Source organism: Ictalurus punctatus, chromosome 8, assembly GCF_001660625.3.
Source record: "Ictalurus punctatus breed USDA103 chromosome 8, Coco_2.0, whole genome shotgun sequence".
NCBI classification, from domain to species: domain Eukaryota; kingdom Metazoa; phylum Chordata; class Actinopteri; order Siluriformes; family Ictaluridae; genus Ictalurus; species Ictalurus punctatus.
In genome coordinates, this window is record NC_030423.2 from 22,224,567 (window position 1) to 22,241,402 (window position 16,836).

A 16,836-nucleotide genomic window follows, 5' to 3' on the forward strand; every position below is an offset into this window, starting at 1 on the left:
TTAGTAATCTAGTAGGAATATCTAGTATATAGTTATTTATCTCTTTATTTTCTTTTATTTATGTAGTATTGTTTTGGTATTATTATTATTATTATTATTATTATTATTATTATTATTATTATTATTATTATTATTATTATTATTATTAGTATTTATTTATTTATTTATTTCATTTTTTTCCATTTTATTTTATTTTTTTTGCCAATCTCCTGCCCACACTCCAGTCCAGTAGGTGGCGGTAATGCACCTTTAATTGGTTTGCCAACCACCATTAAACCAAGAAGAAGAAGAAAAAGAAGCCGAAGTTCTTGTTGCACACTCAGCACGCGTTCGTTGCTAAGCAACTGCTTTAAACGTTAGTGGCACTGGAAGTCAAACAACGGCGTCTTACCTTGGTTCCTGTTTGAGTTTGAAAGTTAGCTAGCGTCCGCTAAGTCACGCCGCGTCTGTTGTAAAGATGTCGTTGAAGCAGAGTATCGGCGACGCAAAGGTTGGAATCATCATCATCATTGTTATTATTATTACAATATTGTTCGGCCTGTGTGATAGAAACAAGGTTGACTGAGCGCTAGCTAATTAGCTAGTTATTATTTGTGGAAGCTATAGATGACGTCACACAGCAATAGCTGCAGTCAGCCAACAAAATGAATTATTTGTAATGTTGAGAAGTAGATGTTTCTTTTTTTAAGAAGACCTTGCATTGATGATGACAGACACAGGAAAGCTCTAACTATCTGGCAAGACTCTAACTTGTTTATGCACTACCCAGAGAAGTGGATCAGACAGGTTATCTGAAAGCTTGGACGAGGATGAATATACAGCGTGCAGCAGAAATGTCCATAATGCACTGTGCATGCTGTGGGAAATTAATACACAAGGCGTGTAACATTGCAGCTGAGGTGTCAGAATCCGGCCCTGTCCCAAATTGCAGCCTATTCACTGAGAGTGCACTGTGAGTTCAGTGCACTAGCTAGTGATCCTTAGTCATGTCTGAAAGCATGGTGGAGAATCCCCAGGAGCATCCAAAAACTCCAACTGACTCCATCCTTGTACATTAAAAAAAAAAAAAATTGTAATTAAATTACGCCTCCTAGTTTCCTGTCCTAAATATTTCTTAAAGAGTCATTTATCTGTCATTTGCACTGTTACATTGGTTACCCTGGGCATTGAAATGCTTGTGACAAGGCCCGGATCCAGACACTGACCGTACAGACACTTATTAGACATGACCACACATATTTAGACATGAATGGTTGAGATGATGCTGTAATGTAATCAGGTAAATGAAAACAGTGCTGGACTACAGCAGAGTAAAAGTGATGTGCTGTTCAGTAAGGCAGAACAGTAAATACGATGTACAGAGGCAAGAAAAAGTATGTGAACCTTTTGGAATTTCATGGTTTTCTGAATAAATATGTCATAAAATGTGATCTGATCTTCATCTAAGTCAAGGGTATTGACAAATATAATGTGTTTAAAATAATAACACAAAAAAATTCTGATCCCTCATGTCTTTATTGAGAACAACCAATAAAAAAAAACCTCATAGTGCTTGTGGAAAAAGTATGTGAACTCTTGAGTTAATGACCTCAAAAAAGCTAATTGGAGTCTCATTAAGAAAATGAGTGTGGAGATGTGGACTACAGCTACTTTGACTGATAAAAACCCCTCAAACTTTTGGAGTTTGGTCTGCACAAGAAGCACACGCTTACGTGAGCCATGGCTCGCCAAAAAGAGCTTTCAGGAGATCTACGATCAAGAATTGTTGATTTACATAAAGCTGGCAAGGGTTACAAAGTGATTTCAAAGACTTTAGAAATTCACGTCTACAGTTAGGCAAACATTCTACAAATGGAGACACTTTGGGACTGTTGCTACTCTACCAAGAAGTGGACGCCCAGTCAAAATGACACCGAGAGCACAACGAAGACTCATCAATGAGGTAAAGAAACAACCCCGAATGACAGCCAAAGATTTGAAGGCATCATTGGAACTGGCTAACATCTCTGTTCATGAGTGCACAATACGTAAAACATTGAACAAGCAGGGTATCTACGTAGGACACCATAAAGGAAGCCACCGCTTACTAAAAAGAACAATCGCTGCATGCCTGAAGTTTACAAAAGAGCACAGTGACACTCCACAGCGGTATTGGCAAAATGTTTTGTGGACTGATGAAACTAAGGTTGAACTATTTGGAAAAAACACAGCACTACATCTGGTGTAGAAAGGGCACGGCATATCATCATGAAAACATCATCCCAACTGTAAAGTATGGTGAAGGAAACCTCATGATTTGGGCCTGCTTTGCTGCATCAGGGCCTGGCCAGCTTGCAATCATTGAGGGGAAGATGAATTCCCAAGTATATCAGACAATTCTTCAGGATAATGTGAGAATGACTGTACGTCAGCAGAAACTGTGTAGGCGTTGTATGATGCAACAGGACAACGACCCAAAACACCCCGGAGCACGTCTACAACAGAAAGGCTTCAGAAAAACAAAATCCGCCTTTTGGAGTGGCCAAGTCAGAGCCCAGACCTCAACCCTATAGAGATGCTATGGAATGACTTGAAAGCCATACACATGAGACGTCCAAAGAATATGACAGAGCTAAAGCAGTTCTGCCAGGAAGAATGGGCTAAAATTCCTCCTGAATGATGTGCAGGTCTGATCCACAGCTACAGGAAGCGCCTAGTTGAGGTTAAGTGCCAGGTTGCTGCCAAGGTGGGGTCAACCAGTTATTAATTCTAAGGGTTCACTTACTTTTTCCACTGAGTTGTTTCACATCCCTGTGTTTCAGCCAGTATTTTCAATATAATTCATTGTGTGTTCTTTCTGTTTTTTTTTGTTTGTTTGTTTTTCAGTACATGAACAAGAGAATTCCCCAGAACCCCAAATATCAACATGTAAAATCCAGACTAGATACAGGTAACATCCATTTGTTTGTTTGTTTTAACCATCTGAAAGAGATTGGATCTAACATGGTGTGTTAAAGACGCCCTGAGAAAAACAACAACAAAAAAAACCCAACGATGTGTGTTTCATAGGTTTCAGCCTGTCAAAGCACATGGAAAGGCTGGAGGAGCTCAAGAAAAGTAAGTTTAGTTTAAAAACGCACGCACGATTGGCTAGTGTCATGTGATTGACATTAGACAGAGTATGCCCCTCCCACACAGAGAGAGCTGCTAATTCCCCACCCCCGTCTCCCGTCTCCATATGGCCGTGGCATCGTTGGGATTTGAACTCGTGGTCTCCCGATGATAGAGCGAATGTTTTTCTGTTGTGCCACTCCGCTCGGAAGCCCCTTTCGATGTGTTTAAACGTGAGGTGGTTGTGTGTTGTAAGTAGGGGAGATATGTGACGGATTTGCGCCTGAGTTGTCCATTTCCTCTCATCCAGAACCTGTTCCAGCGTAAAGCACATCCTCGGGCGATGTGTGTAGCACAGCAGGTGGTGAGATTCAGAATGAAGAGCTTGCTCTACGGTATCACTGTGAGTCACATCACAGTGAGCCACATTACCTTTAGACATAGCTACACTTATATTTTGCGGAAGTCAGTAGGAGATGTGTTTGTTTATTTATTTTTTGGTTTGTTGAACTTTACTTCCGCATCTACGAATAAAAAGCGGATAGCTCGAACACGTAATCTGCTTGTCATGGGATCACAGGCTACCGATTTGTGTAAATGAACCACCTGCACATCCTTCACGAGGATAAATACGAATACTGTACGAATAAATTCGTAAGTAAATCCAGCTTGATAGATAAATGAAGTCCAGTGATGTTGTACCATGGTGCTTGAAAGTTTGTGAACCCTTTAGAATGTTCTATACCGTATATCTGCATAAATATGACCTAAAACATCATCAGATTTTCACACAAGTCCTAAAAGTATATAAAGAGAACCCTATTAAACATATGAGACAAAAATATTATACTTTGTCATTTAATTATTGAGGAAAATGATCCAATATTACATGTCTCTGAATGGTAAAAGTAGGTGAACCTTTGCTTTCAGTATCTGGTGTGACCCCCTTGTGCATTTCCAGTAAGTGTTGATCAGTCCTGCACTTTGTCTTGGAGGAATTTTAACCCGTTCCTCAGTATAGAACAGCTTCAACTCTGGGATGTTGGTGGGTTTCCTCACATGAACTGCTTGCTTCAGGTCCGTCCACAACATTTCTACTGGATTAAGTTCAGGACTTTTTCCAGAACATTAACTTTATTCTTCTTTAACCATTTTTTGAGAGAACGACTTGTGTGCTTAGTGTCGTCGTCTTGCTGCATGACCCTCTTTCTCTTGAGATTCAGTTTCTGGACAGATGTCCTGACATTTTCCTTTAGAATTCACTGGTATACTTCAGAATTCATTGTTCCATCAATGATGGCAAGCCATCCCGGCCCAGATGGAGCACAACATGCCCAAACCGTGATACCACCACCACCATGTTTCACAGATGGGATATGGTTCTTTGTTTATTTGGGTTTTCTTTGTTCCCTACTTTTAGGACTTGTGTGAAACTCTGATGATTAGGGTGAGACTGTCGTTCTGCCTTTTAAGCTATGCAAATGAGAGAAACTCTGTCCTGGTGACATTTTCCGTCCCAATAACCCAAGTCTTCCTGACAGAATGCCTGCTTTGTCCATAACATTAAGGCTTTTTTCTCTCAGATTTCCCCGAGATAAGTGACAGAAACTCCCCGGTTTAACTGAATGAGCAGAAGCGTCTGATCGTCCTGTAGATTACAGTAATTCCTCTGTCTCGGGTTTAGCGAGCGTAGCCGTGCGCGACGGCGTCGCTCGTTTGTTTTCAGCATAAGACACGATGAGGTTGAACCTGCCAGTATTAAAAGGCAGCATACCGCGCCAGAGATTTAGCGAGCCGTAGTAGAGCGAGCGTAGTATGGAGACGGGGATCAGAGGGTTTAATCTGTGCGACATGCTGAGCGATGAGGATGATGTGAAAAATGATGATGGTCAGGATCCAGGTGAGCAGGAAATCAGCTCAGTTACTGAACTGAGATTCGAGATTGAGGAATTGACTTTTAATATATATATTTTAATGTGTTTAATAATCATACACTGATATTTAATTCTGAATTTATTGTGTTTCAGATTACAGATATAAAAAAGGCGAGATTTTTAAGAGGCTCAAAGTGACGACGTTTGCTCAGCTGGTGAGTTTTGTGTGTGTGTGTGTGTGTGTGTGTGTGTGTGTGTGTATATGTGTATATGTATGTATATAGATACACGTGTGTGTGTGTGTGCGTTCATATGTACTGTTGTGTATTTATTTTCTCCATAATGATTTTTCCTCAGTGAAGTCACTAACCGAAGATATTTTCTCTTTTCTCAGGTGCTACAAGTGGCTTCAGTGTCCGACCTGAACGAGAGCATCATGGACGACGTGCCTAGACTTGAAGGTAGTCTTTCGTTTCATCTTATAATAACTGTTATGCCACAGCGCTGGTAAATTCTGGGTTCTGATTAGTCAGAAGCTTCAAATCATAATAATCAGAGGTTTATATTAACGCGCTCATTCGAATACGTTATCGTTTCTATAGTAACAGCTCGTTCACAGGGACGTGATGGACATTCCACAATATTAAATGTAACTGTAAACGGACCAAAAAGTCCGACGGGGGTTTGTTTTGTTTGTTTTGTTTGTTTTTGTTGATCATGCTGTTCAACTTCCCGATTATCTACAATTCCTGTTTTTGATCTTCTTACTACTCCTCCTTTTTTGTTTTTGTTGTTGTTTTTTTATTTTTTGCGATAGATGTTGTTTCAGAGTCGGGAGAAGGAGACCATCATTCAGACCAGACAGACGGTACGCCCCGCCTTCAACCCGTCACACCTGCTGACGCCAACGATCCGAGCGACACCGCGTTTTCCCCCAGATCCACGCTTCAGAGGTAGCGCAAAACCATTTATTTCTACACTAACATCATGATGTATGACGAATAAACGTACACAACAAAACAGAAACACGCACAATGTATCGTATTTTTATCGGGTTTTTTGCCATACAATTCTGTGATAATCCCGCAGGAATGTATTTATTTTTTTGGCTGTCGGTGCGAGTGCAGAAGTGATGTCATCAGCATAGAAAAAACACATAAAGCCTGAGCCATTCACACTGTTGTGTATCGGTACGACTGAAATCACATCACGATACCTGAAAGCGTTTCTACAAGATGCAGTACAATATGACGACCAGTAAAACAGTAGCATTACATTAAAAAATAAATAATAAATACATAAGTCATAAATCACATAACGCCATTACACACACACACTTATACACGCACATACATGCACACACCTGATCGACTCCTCCCCCTCAGTCAGTCCTGTCATTATACATCACACAAAGAACCCCCATCAGATAGAGCCGTGTTCTCAGGACACCGAGTTCTGTTACACCTGACCGGAGTGTAATTAGACTCCTCCCCCTCGCCCTCGTATCAGTATCATTACTGCAGATGACCGAGTGTGTGTTTGCGCTCTCAGCGTGATCAATGGTGTAGGAGACTTGGATCTGGACAAGGACAGGACGAGCGGCGTGAACCGGACTCCACCGAGTAGGCCGTGTGCTGCAGAGACTCCATACCCAGACTGCCCTTACCTGCTGCTGGACGTGCGGGACAGAGACCTGTACCATCAGTGCCACGTCATCAGCGGTAAGGACATGGACACGCTCATTCTTTCTTCAAGATTTCATTCTTTTTCTCTTTTTTCTTTCATTATTTCTTTCTTTCTTTTTTTTTTTTGGCTTTCCTTGTTTTTCCTTCATTCTTTCTTGTTTCGTGGATGTTCCACAGCATAAAATATAACTATTAACAGATAGAGTACCACATGCCATTCTTTAATGAATAAAAAATTTTAATTGTTGCCCTTTCTTTCTTCCTTAGTTTTTCTTCTTTGTCTCTATTTCTTTCTTTCTTTTTCTTTCTTTCATGCTTTTCTCCTTCTTTATCTATTTCTTTCGCTCATTTGTTATTTATTTGTTTATTTTTATAGCTCTTTTGTTCTTTCTCAATTTCTCTGTCTTTCATTGGCTCTTTCTTTCTCTCACTTTTTTCTGTCTTTCTTTCTTTCTTGTCCTTTTTTGTGATTTCTGTCTTTCTTTGTCTTTCTGTCTTTCATTTGATCTTTCTCTTTTTCTTTCTTTCATTCATTCATTGTCTTTCTTTCTGTATTTTTGTCTTTCTCTTTCAATTTTTTTTCATTCTGTCTTTCTTTTTGTATTTCTTTCTCTTTTCTTTCCATCATTTTCTTTATTTCTTTCTTTCTTTCTTTCTTTCTTTCTTTCTTATTGTCTTTCTGTACTTTCTTTCTGTTTGTCTCTCCTTTCTATCTTTCTTTCTTTTTTCATTGTTCTTTCTCGCTTTCTCTCGGTCTCTCACTCTCTTTCTTTCATTATTATTTTCTTTCTCATTGCTACGACGTGATGTTATAGGAAAATAATGAACTCTGGGGTGGTAACACTGACTCCATTTCATCACGCCGCTCTGTCGTTGATTGTTTTCCTATAACCACACGTCCTGAAGTGTTTTATTCCTTATATACTGTATACAGATTTGAACAAACACCGCTGCTCCCCGTCAGTGACACAGTGTCCTTGTTTCTAAATGAATACAATTCTGATTCCGTATTTGATCCCCACGCTGATTTCTCTTTCTCCGTATTTACAGCACACAATTATCCCATTGCAACTCTCTCCAGGACGATGAATCCTTACACCAAAGAAGTTCTCAATTATGTATCCTTCACCCTCAGTGTGGTCTGGAGTAGAATGCTGGTTTTAAAGTCTTGTAAGTCCAGCATCATGGGTTTTATATATATATATATATATATATATATATATATATATATATATATATATATATATATATATATATATATATATATATATTTCTTTTTTCAGAACATGATGAATAATAATTCTACTCATAGGAATGTGTGTATTGAGGAAAATGCTGGACATATTGAGCAAGTTCTGTAAATACTATCTTTTTTTTTGGGTCATTGTGCTGTACATAATCGTACATAAATGTCTTGAGCTATTCTAACAGAGAAATGTTCAGGGAAAGATCATCATCTTGTACGACGAGGACGAGAGGATGGCGAGCCAGGCGGCCACCACCATGTGCGAGAGAGGCTTCGAGAATCTCTTCATGCTCTCTGGAGGCGAGTCCACATGTCCTCGTGTCCACACGTGTGTGACCGTCCGCGCAAATCTAAAGCGTCAATCAAAATATTTTATTTCCTCCTCGTTTTGAAGGTTTGAAGGTGATAGCACAGAAGTTTCCGGAAGGAATGACCACCGGCTCTTTTCCCGTCACCTGTCTTCCTTCACCGAAGGGACCCTCGGGTCGGAAACAGGCCACGCTCCGCCAGACACCGCGGCCAGCCCAAAACAAATGGCGTTTCACCTCTGAAGACCTCCACAACATCCAGAACTATCTGGACGAGGTGCTGATACCCAGTGAGACCAGCAGTGAGTGATCCAGTTCACTTGACTTTTAAATGAGTTAAAGAAAAAAAATCCAGAACCACTTGCATATTTATATTTATATTAAACATGAAATCAACAGTCTCCAGATTTATTTGTGTGTGTGTGTGTGTGTGTGTGTGTGTGTGTGTGTGTGTGTGTGTGTGTGTGTGTGTGTGTGTGTGTCCTGTCTCATTCCAGGTCGTCTGAGCAGCAGGATGTCCATCAGCAGTGCTAACTCTAATGTATCCAGTGCATGGAGCAGTCGACTCAGCTCGGGGAGTGCCAGGTCACAGAGCAGTCGGCCCTGGAAATAACCTCTCATCATCCCGTTATAACAGGATACCTATCCAGTGATGGGCTCCTGATGTGCACCGGTGCGAGTGACCTGTTCGGAGTTGTATAATTCAATCGAAATAAAAACTACAGGAAGTCCAAAATGCATCTACACCGCACAACAGTTACTTTCACACTGCTGTTCATCGCCTCAGTCAAACGAACAAGTGTGTAAATACTGCAGAGAAGCCATTATGAGAGTAACTCTGTACATCATCTGCTTCTCTCAACTTCCCGATCTCACATATCGCCATCTTTTATTGATCCCGCAAAATGACCTGAACCTGCGACTGTGAACTGCTCGTGTAGACACAGCGGTAAATTATTAATAATGTTAATGCTACAATATGGGTTTAATTCAAACTCCTTTATTAAATATTACTACATTACTACTAGCGGTTACAGATATACGGTCTGCTACAGTTAAAGTGCATTAGCGAAATCCCTTTCAGGTCTTAAAGCTAATCAGCTAATGTACCTATGCTACTTTCCACTAACATAAACAAGCAATGTTCCAGCAGCAAGACGAGTTAATACCTAAATCACTGGCTAACTTGGACCGAATCCTTAGGAACGATCAAAACAATACGCGAAAAAAACGTGCATAATTGGTATAACAGACTGTTAAAGGATTAAATTCAGGGTTGCCAAGTGTTTACCTAAACTTCCACAGAGACAAATAAACTCACCAATCAGCTTCCAGCACCATTATCAGTGCCGGTCTTAGACTTCCCAGGGCCCTAAGCAAAACTTTGTCAGTGGGGCCCTGTCAGTGCCTTAAAAATAAAAGACCCGACCCCTTAATCTGTTCTTTCAGAGCAGTTTCAGCTTACCTTGCTGAACAGGAATATGTTTATTTCCTATACATTAAAACACGTATAAGAATGTTTCGGTTATTGATATCTACCGACACTAACAGAAAATTACATTTCATCATGGGGTATTTCTAACGAAACACAGTGGACTACTATTGAATCTGTTGCTCTGGACTGACTGGAGTATTGGTTTTAATTAATTCACTGCATGGTTTGTCAAGACTAAATAAGAATGTAAATTTTTTTCTTTTTTTCAAACATACCTTTAAGTTCTTGCTCTTTTCCTTCACGTTCTTGGCGCTTTTTCTTTCTTTTTTCCCGCTCCTGACGGAGAGCTTCGTTTGGAAGCCATAACCATATGTCAAAACACGTCAATGATGCCATTACCTGCCGCACTGAGCATGATGTCCGAGTCCGAAACACTAATTAAATAAATACAAGCATGTATTTAAAAAAAAAAAAAAAAGAAATTTCACATGACTCCTCTTAAGCTGAATCAGCATTTATATTTGCATTTTATAAAAATATATTTACAGACGTTAAATAATAGGCCTATAAGAGATCAAGGGGGCTTCGTGGTGGTTCAGGGTCCTACGCAACTTGTGTAGTTTGTGTATAGGGAGGACCGGCACTGACCATTATAAACCGTTTTTAAAGACTAACATCATGACTGGCATGGAAAATGTATTATATTTATCTACGCTGTATAAAAACATTGACTTTCTCTAACTTACTAAGGTTTTATTTAGCTCGGTGCACGACAAAGCTAAAAATCTGTTGTAATGTGTTGTAATCGTATTCGCATAGAATTTACGAATATATTTTTTCTAGCGTCCAAAACGGCGAGATTTTTTTTTTTTACGTGAATGTTAAGGTGAAGATCTGGCAACACAAGATCGCGGTAAACTCCGGGGGGGAGGATCTTGTTGCACACTCTCACAGCGGTGTACGCCGTCGTTGCTAAGCAACTGTTGCTGAGCTGAGCAACTGCTCTAAACGTTAGCGGCACTGGAAGTCAAACATCGGCGTCTTTTAACGACGGCATCGTTGATCAAGACCAAGAGAACGGACCAATGAGAAACGGCGTTGTTGAAGTACGCACCGTGGTCCCTGCTTGAGTATGAAAGTTAGCTAGCGTCCGCTAAGTCACGTCTCTTGTAAAGATGTCGTCGAAGCAGAGTATCGGCGACGCAAAGGTTGGAATCATTATTATTTATTGTTATTACTATATTGTTGACTGAGCGCTAGCTAATTAGCTAGTTATTATTTGTGGAAGCTATAGATGACGTCACAGCAATGGCTGCAGTCAGCCAACAAAATGAATTATTTGTAATGTTGAGAAGTAAATGTTTCTCTTTTTAAGAAGACCTTGCATTGGTTATGACAGACACAGGAAAGCTCTAACTATCTGGGAAGACTAACTTGTTTATGCACTACCCAGAGAAGTGGATCAGACAGGTTATCTGAAAGCTTGGACGAGGATGAATATACAGCGTGCAGCAGAAATGTCCATAATGCACTGTGCATGCTGTGGGAACTTAATACACAAGGCGTGTAACATTGCAGCTGAGGTGTCAGAATCCGGCCCTGTCCCAAATTGCAGCCTATTCACTGAGAGTGCACTGTGAGTTCAGTGCACTAGCTAGTGATCCTTAGTCATGTCTGAAAGCATGGTGGAGAATCCCCAGGAGCATCCAAAAACTCCAACTGACTGACTTCTCCTTGATTCCTCCATCCTTGTACATTTAAAAAAAAAAAAATTGTAATTAAATTACACCTCCTAGTTTCCTGTCCTAAATATTTCTTAAAGAGTCATTTATCTGTCATTTGCACTGTTACATTGGTTACCCTGGGGCATTGAAATGCTTGTGACAAGGCCCGGATCCAGACACTGACCGTACAGACACTTATTAGACATGACCACACATATTTAGACATGAATGGTTGAGATGATGCTGTAATGTAATCAGGTAAATGAAAACAGTGCTGGACTACAGCAGAGTAAAAGTGGCGTGCTGTTCAGTAAGGCAGAACAGTAAATACGATGTATAGTGTGTACAATAAATAGTAAATCTGAATAGTAAATATCGAAGTGGCAGTAATAAAGAAGGAAAATGAGGAGAGAAGAATTCGAAGAACAAATCGAGAGACTTTAATGAATTGACTTATCTGAACGGTGATGACACACTAAATTAAATGGTAACCGTAAACGTTTTTCGCCTAAAACTAGATTCATGACTTGTCTTTTTTTAAAGCAAGGCAGATTAATTGACTTTCATCCAAGGATTATGTTTGTACCCATTATTTAATGAAGATTATAACTTTTATATAATTTTTTTTTTTTTTTAATTGTAATTAGGTTGTTTTTTTCAGGGGGGTGGAGCATTACTACTGTATGCTTTCGTCAACAACAACAAAAAAGACATGGTTTTGCAATCAACTAGCACCGATAATTGACTGCTGGGACTATCATTTATCGGCAAAAATCCACACTGATAGTTTTTCCCGGTCGCGTCCATTACAGGAACGGCTGAGAAAGGTCCGCTGTCATTATACAGTACGAGAGCGGCCACTAGAGGACAAATAAAAACCATCACTGACAAATTTTGTTGTGGTATTTGAAGTGTTTTTTTTTTTTTGTATTATTAATTTTGAATGTCTCTATTTTTATATATTATTTGGAGTGCTACTTTTTGGTTCGGTTTGGATGTATATCTTTTATTGTAATATTTATTAATAGTTAATACAGTATCTCACAAAAGTCAGTACACCCTTCACATTTTTGTAAATATTTGATTATATCTTTTCATGTGACAACACTGAAGAAATGACACTTTGCTACAATGTAAAGTAGTGAGTGTACAGCTTGTGTAACAGTGTAAATTTGCTGTCCCCTCAAAATAACTCAACACACTGCCATTAATGTCTAAACCGCTGGCAACAAAAGTGAGTACACCCCTAAGTGAAAATGTCCAAATTGGGCCCAAAGTGTCAATATTTTGTGTGGCCACAATTATTTTCCAGCACTGCCTTAACCCTCTTGGGCATGGAGTTCAGCAGAGCTTCACAGGTTCCTATATATGAATATTTATATATTTATTTCATCTTTTTTTTTAAAGTGCAGTATATTTTCATGGTACAGTCAGTACTGTTGATTTTCCTTCACCAAAAAGCCTCCTTTCTCATTGTTCATTAATTCCTCCAAAAGTCCGAAGTCTATCTCAAATCCATAATCTCATTTAACACCCGATTCACTCTTTAGATAAGTGAGAAGTTACTTATAAGATAAGTAACTTAATAGGCTACAAGTTTATAGGATACATTTTGTGTTAAAGGAGGAAATGAAACAAACATGGTTGTTTGTGTTCAGTTGTTTCAGACCCCTGTGTTTCAGCCAGTATTTTCAATATAATTCATTATGTGTTTTTTTTTTGTTTGTTTGTTTTTCAGTACATGAACAAGAGAATTCCCCAGAACCCCAAATATCAACATGTAAAATCCAGACTAGATACAGGTAACATCCATTTGTTTGTTTGTTTTAACCATCTGAAAGAGATTGGATCTAACATGGTGTGTTAAAGACGCCCTGAGAAAAACAACAACAAAAAAACCCAACGATGTGTGTTTCATAGGTTTCAGCCTGTCAAAGCACATGGAAAGGCTGGAGGAGCTCAAGAAAAGTAAGTTTAGTTTAAAAACGCACGCACGATTGGCTAGTATCATGTGATTGACATTAGACAGAGTATGCCCCTCCCACACAGAGAGAGCTGCTAATTCCCCACCCCCGTCTCCCGTCTCCATATGGCCGTGGCATCATTGGGATTTGAACTCGTGGTCTCCCGATGATAGAGCGAATGTTTTTCTGTTGCGCCACTCCGCTCGGAAGCCCCTTTCGATGTGTTTAAACGTGAGGTGGTTGTGTGTTGCAAGTAGGGGAGATATGTGACGGATTTGCGCCTGAGTTGTCCATTTCCTCTCATCCAGAACCTGTTCCAGCGTAAAGCACATCCTCGGGCGATGTGTGTAGCACAGCAGGTGGTGAGATTCAGAATGAAGAGCTTGCGCTACGGTAACCTTTGCTTTCAGTATCTGGTGTGACCCCCTTGTGCATTTCCAGTAAGTGTTGATCAGTCCTGCACATTGTCTTGGAGGAATTTTAACCCGTTCATCAGTACAGAACAGCTTCAACTCTGGGATGTTGGTGGCTTTCCTCACATGAACTGCTTGCTTCAGGTCCTTCCACAACATTTCTATTGGATTAAGTTCAGGACTTTGACTTGGCCATTCCAGAACATTAACTTTATTCTTCTTTAACCATTTTTTGAGAGAACGACTTGTGTGCTTAGTGTCGTCGTCTTGCTGCATGACCCTCTTTCTCTTGAGATTCAGTTTCTGGACAGATGTCCTGACATTTTCCTTTAGAATTCACTGGTATACTTCAGAATTCATTGTTCCATCAATGATGGCAAGCCGTCCCGGCCCAGATGGAGCACAACATGCCCAAACCGTGATACCACCACCACCATGTTTCACAGATGGGATATGGTTCTTTGTTTATTTGGGTTTTCTTTGTTCCCTACTTTTAGGACTTGTGTGAAACTCTGATGATTAGGGTGAGACTGTCGTTCTGCCTTTTAAGCCATGCAAATGAGAGAAACTCTGTCCTGGTGACATTTTCCGTCCCAATAACCCAAGTCTTCCTGACAGAATGCCTGCTTTGTCCATAACATTAAGGCTTTTTTCTCTCAGATTTCCCCGAGATAAGTGACAGAAACTCCCCGGTTTAACTGAATGAGCAGAAGCATCTGATCGTCCTGTAGATTACAGTAATTCCTCTGTCTCGGGTTTAGCGAGCGTAGCCGTGCGCGACGGCGCCGCTCGTTTGTTTTCAGCATAAGACACGATGAGGTTGAACCTGCCAGTATTAAAAGGCAGCATACCGCGCCAGAGATTTAGCGAGCCGTAGTAGAGCGAGCGTAGTATGGAGACGGGGATCAGAGGGTTTAATCTGTGCGACATGCTGAGCGATGAGGATGATGTGAAAAATGATGATGGTCAGGATCCAGGTGAGCAGGAAATCAGCTCAGTTACTGAACTGAGATTCGAGATTGAGGAATTGACTTTTAATATATATATTTTGATGTGTTTAATAATCATACACTGATATTTAATTCTGAATTTATTGTGTTTCAGATTACAGATATAAAAAAGGCGAGATTTTTAAGAGGCTCAAAGTGACGACGTTTGCTCAGCTGGTGAGTTTTGTATGTGTGTGTGTGTGTGTGTATGTGTATATATATATATATATATATATATATATATATATATATATATATATATATATGCACAAAGACATAGAAACGCACACACACACACACACACACACACACATACATATATATATATATATATATATATATATATATATATATATATATATATATATATATATATATATATATACGCGCACACACACACGTGTGTGTGTGTGTGTGTGTGCGTGCGTTCATATGTACTGTTGTGTATTTATTTTCTCCATAATGATTTTTCCTCAGTGAAGTCACTAACCGAAGATATTTTCTCTTTTCTCAGGTGCTACAAGTGGCTTCAGTGTCTGACCTGAACGAGAGCATCATGGACGACGTGCCTAGACTTGAAGGTAGTCTTTCGTTTCATCTTATAATAACTGTTGTCTATGCCACAGCACTGGTAAATTCTGGGTTCTGATTAGTCAGAAGCTTCAAATCATAATAATCAGAGGTTTATATTAACGCGCTCATTCGAATACGTTATCGTTTCTATAGTAACAGCTCGTTCACAGGGACGTGTACGGCGGACGCTCCACTAATAATAAATGGAGTTTTTTTAAAAAGCGTAATCATTTGTTTTTGTTTTGGTTTTTTGATATGGTGAAGTTTTCCATGAGGTGATGTTTATTTAACGTTTACGTAAGAAGCCTGCAGTGTCAGCGCTTTGTAACTGTCAGAATTAAAGCTGTAAGTTTTCCGACATCTTCAGGACGGAAGAGTTTACGCTTTTTTGGTTTCTCGGATTCATTCAACACGAGAGGCTGGTGAAGGAACGACTGTTTATAGCTGCTGTAACATAAGTGAGAACAGGAACTAATTTGTTTGATGGACATTCCACAATATTAAATGTAACTGTAAATGGACCAAAAAGTCCGACGGGGGTTTGTTTTGTTTGTTTTGTTTGTTTTTGTTGATCATGCTGTTCAACTTCCCGTTTATCTACAATTCCTGTTTTTGATCTTCTTACTACTCCTCCTTTTTTTGTTTTTGTTGTTGTTGTTTTTTTATTTTTTGCGATAGATGTTGTTTCAGAGTCGGGAGAAGGAGACCGTCATTCAGACCAGACAGACAGTACGCCCCGCCTTCAACCCGTCACACCTGCTGACGCCAACGATCCGAGCGACACCGCGTTTTCCCCCAGATCCACGCTTCAGAGGTAGCGCAAAACCATTTATTTCTACACTAACATCATGATGTATGACGAATAAACGTACACAACAAAACAGAAACACGCACAATGTATCGTATTTTTATCGGGTTTTTTGCCATACAATTCTGTGATAATCCTGCAGGAATGTATTTATTTTTTTGGCTGTCGGTGCGAGTGCAGAAGTGATGTCATCAGCATAGAAAAAACACATAAAGCCTGAGCCATTCACACTGTTGTGTATCGGTACGACTGAAATCATATCACGATACCTGAAAGCGTTTCTACAAGATGCAGTACAATATGACGACCAGTAAAACAGTAGCATTACATTAAAAAATAAATAATAAATACATAAGTCATAAATCACATAACGCCATTACACACACACACTTATACACGCACATACATGCACACACCTGATCGACTCCTCCCCCTCAGTCAGTCCTGTCATTATACATCACACAAAGAACCCCCATCAGATAGAGCCGTGTTCTCAGGAGCCCGAGTTCTGTTACACCTGACCGGAGTGTAATTAGACTCCTCCCCCTCGCCCTCGTATCAGTATCATTACTGCAGATGACCGAGTGTGTGTTTGCGCTCTCAGCGTGATCAATGGTGTAGGAGACTTGGATCTGGACAAGGACAGGACGAGCGGCGTGAACCGGACTCCACCGAGTAGGCCGTGTGCTGCAGAGACTCCATACCCAGACTGCCCTTACCTGCTGCT

At 40.0% G+C, this 16,836-nt stretch overlaps 2 protein-coding genes across 5 annotated transcripts in view; both read left to right on the forward strand.

Annotated features, from left to right (window-relative positions):
* The first annotated feature begins 272 nt into the window (after positions 1-272).
* On the forward strand, positions 273-8,943 carry LOC108269090 (centrosomal protein of 41 kDa). 2 transcript variants are annotated; one of them, XM_053682066.1, is made up of 11 exons: positions 273-490; positions 2,866-2,929; positions 3,049-3,096; positions 5,118-5,179; positions 5,359-5,425; positions 5,782-5,917; positions 6,516-6,685; positions 7,700-7,767; positions 8,081-8,195; positions 8,290-8,505; positions 8,701-8,943. In XM_053682066.1, the coding sequence occupies exons 1-11, from the start codon at positions 458-460 to the stop codon at positions 8,814-8,816; spliced, it is 1,095 nt and encodes a 364-aa protein (XP_053538041.1). In that variant the 5' UTR covers positions 273-457; the 3' UTR covers positions 8,817-8,943. The 2 variants fall into 2 exon arrangements, with proteins under 2 accessions (XP_053538041.1, XP_053538042.1); XM_053682067.1 differs by lacking the exons at positions 273-490; positions 2,866-2,929; positions 3,049-3,096 and adding an exon at positions 4,840-4,990.
* Positions 8,944-9,019: 76 nt separating this feature from the next.
* Positions 9,020-16,836, forward strand: part of LOC108268419 (centrosomal protein of 41 kDa) — a 9,882-nt gene continuing 2,065 nt past the window's right edge. Inside the window, exons 1-7 of one of the 3 annotated variants that reach the window (XM_053682069.1) lie at positions 9,020-9,152; positions 13,101-13,164; positions 13,283-13,330; positions 14,844-14,905; positions 15,243-15,309; positions 15,980-16,115; positions 16,714-16,836. The exon at positions 16,714-16,836 is cut by the window's right edge and continues 47 nt beyond it. In XM_053682069.1, the coding sequence (XP_053538044.1) occupies positions 13,104-13,164; positions 13,283-13,330; positions 14,844-14,905; positions 15,243-15,309; positions 15,980-16,115; positions 16,714-16,836 (497 nt within the window). In that variant the 5' untranslated portion in view covers positions 9,020-9,152; positions 13,101-13,103. Of the gene's footprint in view, positions 10,847-13,100; positions 13,165-13,282; positions 13,331-14,593; positions 14,717-14,843; positions 14,906-15,242; positions 15,310-15,979; positions 16,116-16,713 lie in introns of those variants that run through there. The other 2 variants (XM_053682068.1, XM_017473378.3) reach the window with 2 other exon arrangements.

Excerpts from the sequence above, each read along its gene's own strand:
- LOC108269090 (XM_053682066.1), top strand. The coding sequence starts at position 458 with ATGTCGTTGAAGCAGAGTATCGGCGACGCAAAG. Across the intron at positions 491-2,865 it reads AGAGTATCGGCGACGCAAAG|TACATGAACAAGAGAATTCC; the intron begins GTTGGAATCATC and ends TTTGTTTTTCAG. Across the intron at positions 8,506-8,700 it reads GATACCCAGTGAGACCAGCA|GTCGTCTGAGCAGCAGGATG; the intron begins GTGAGTGATCCA and ends GTCTCATTCCAG.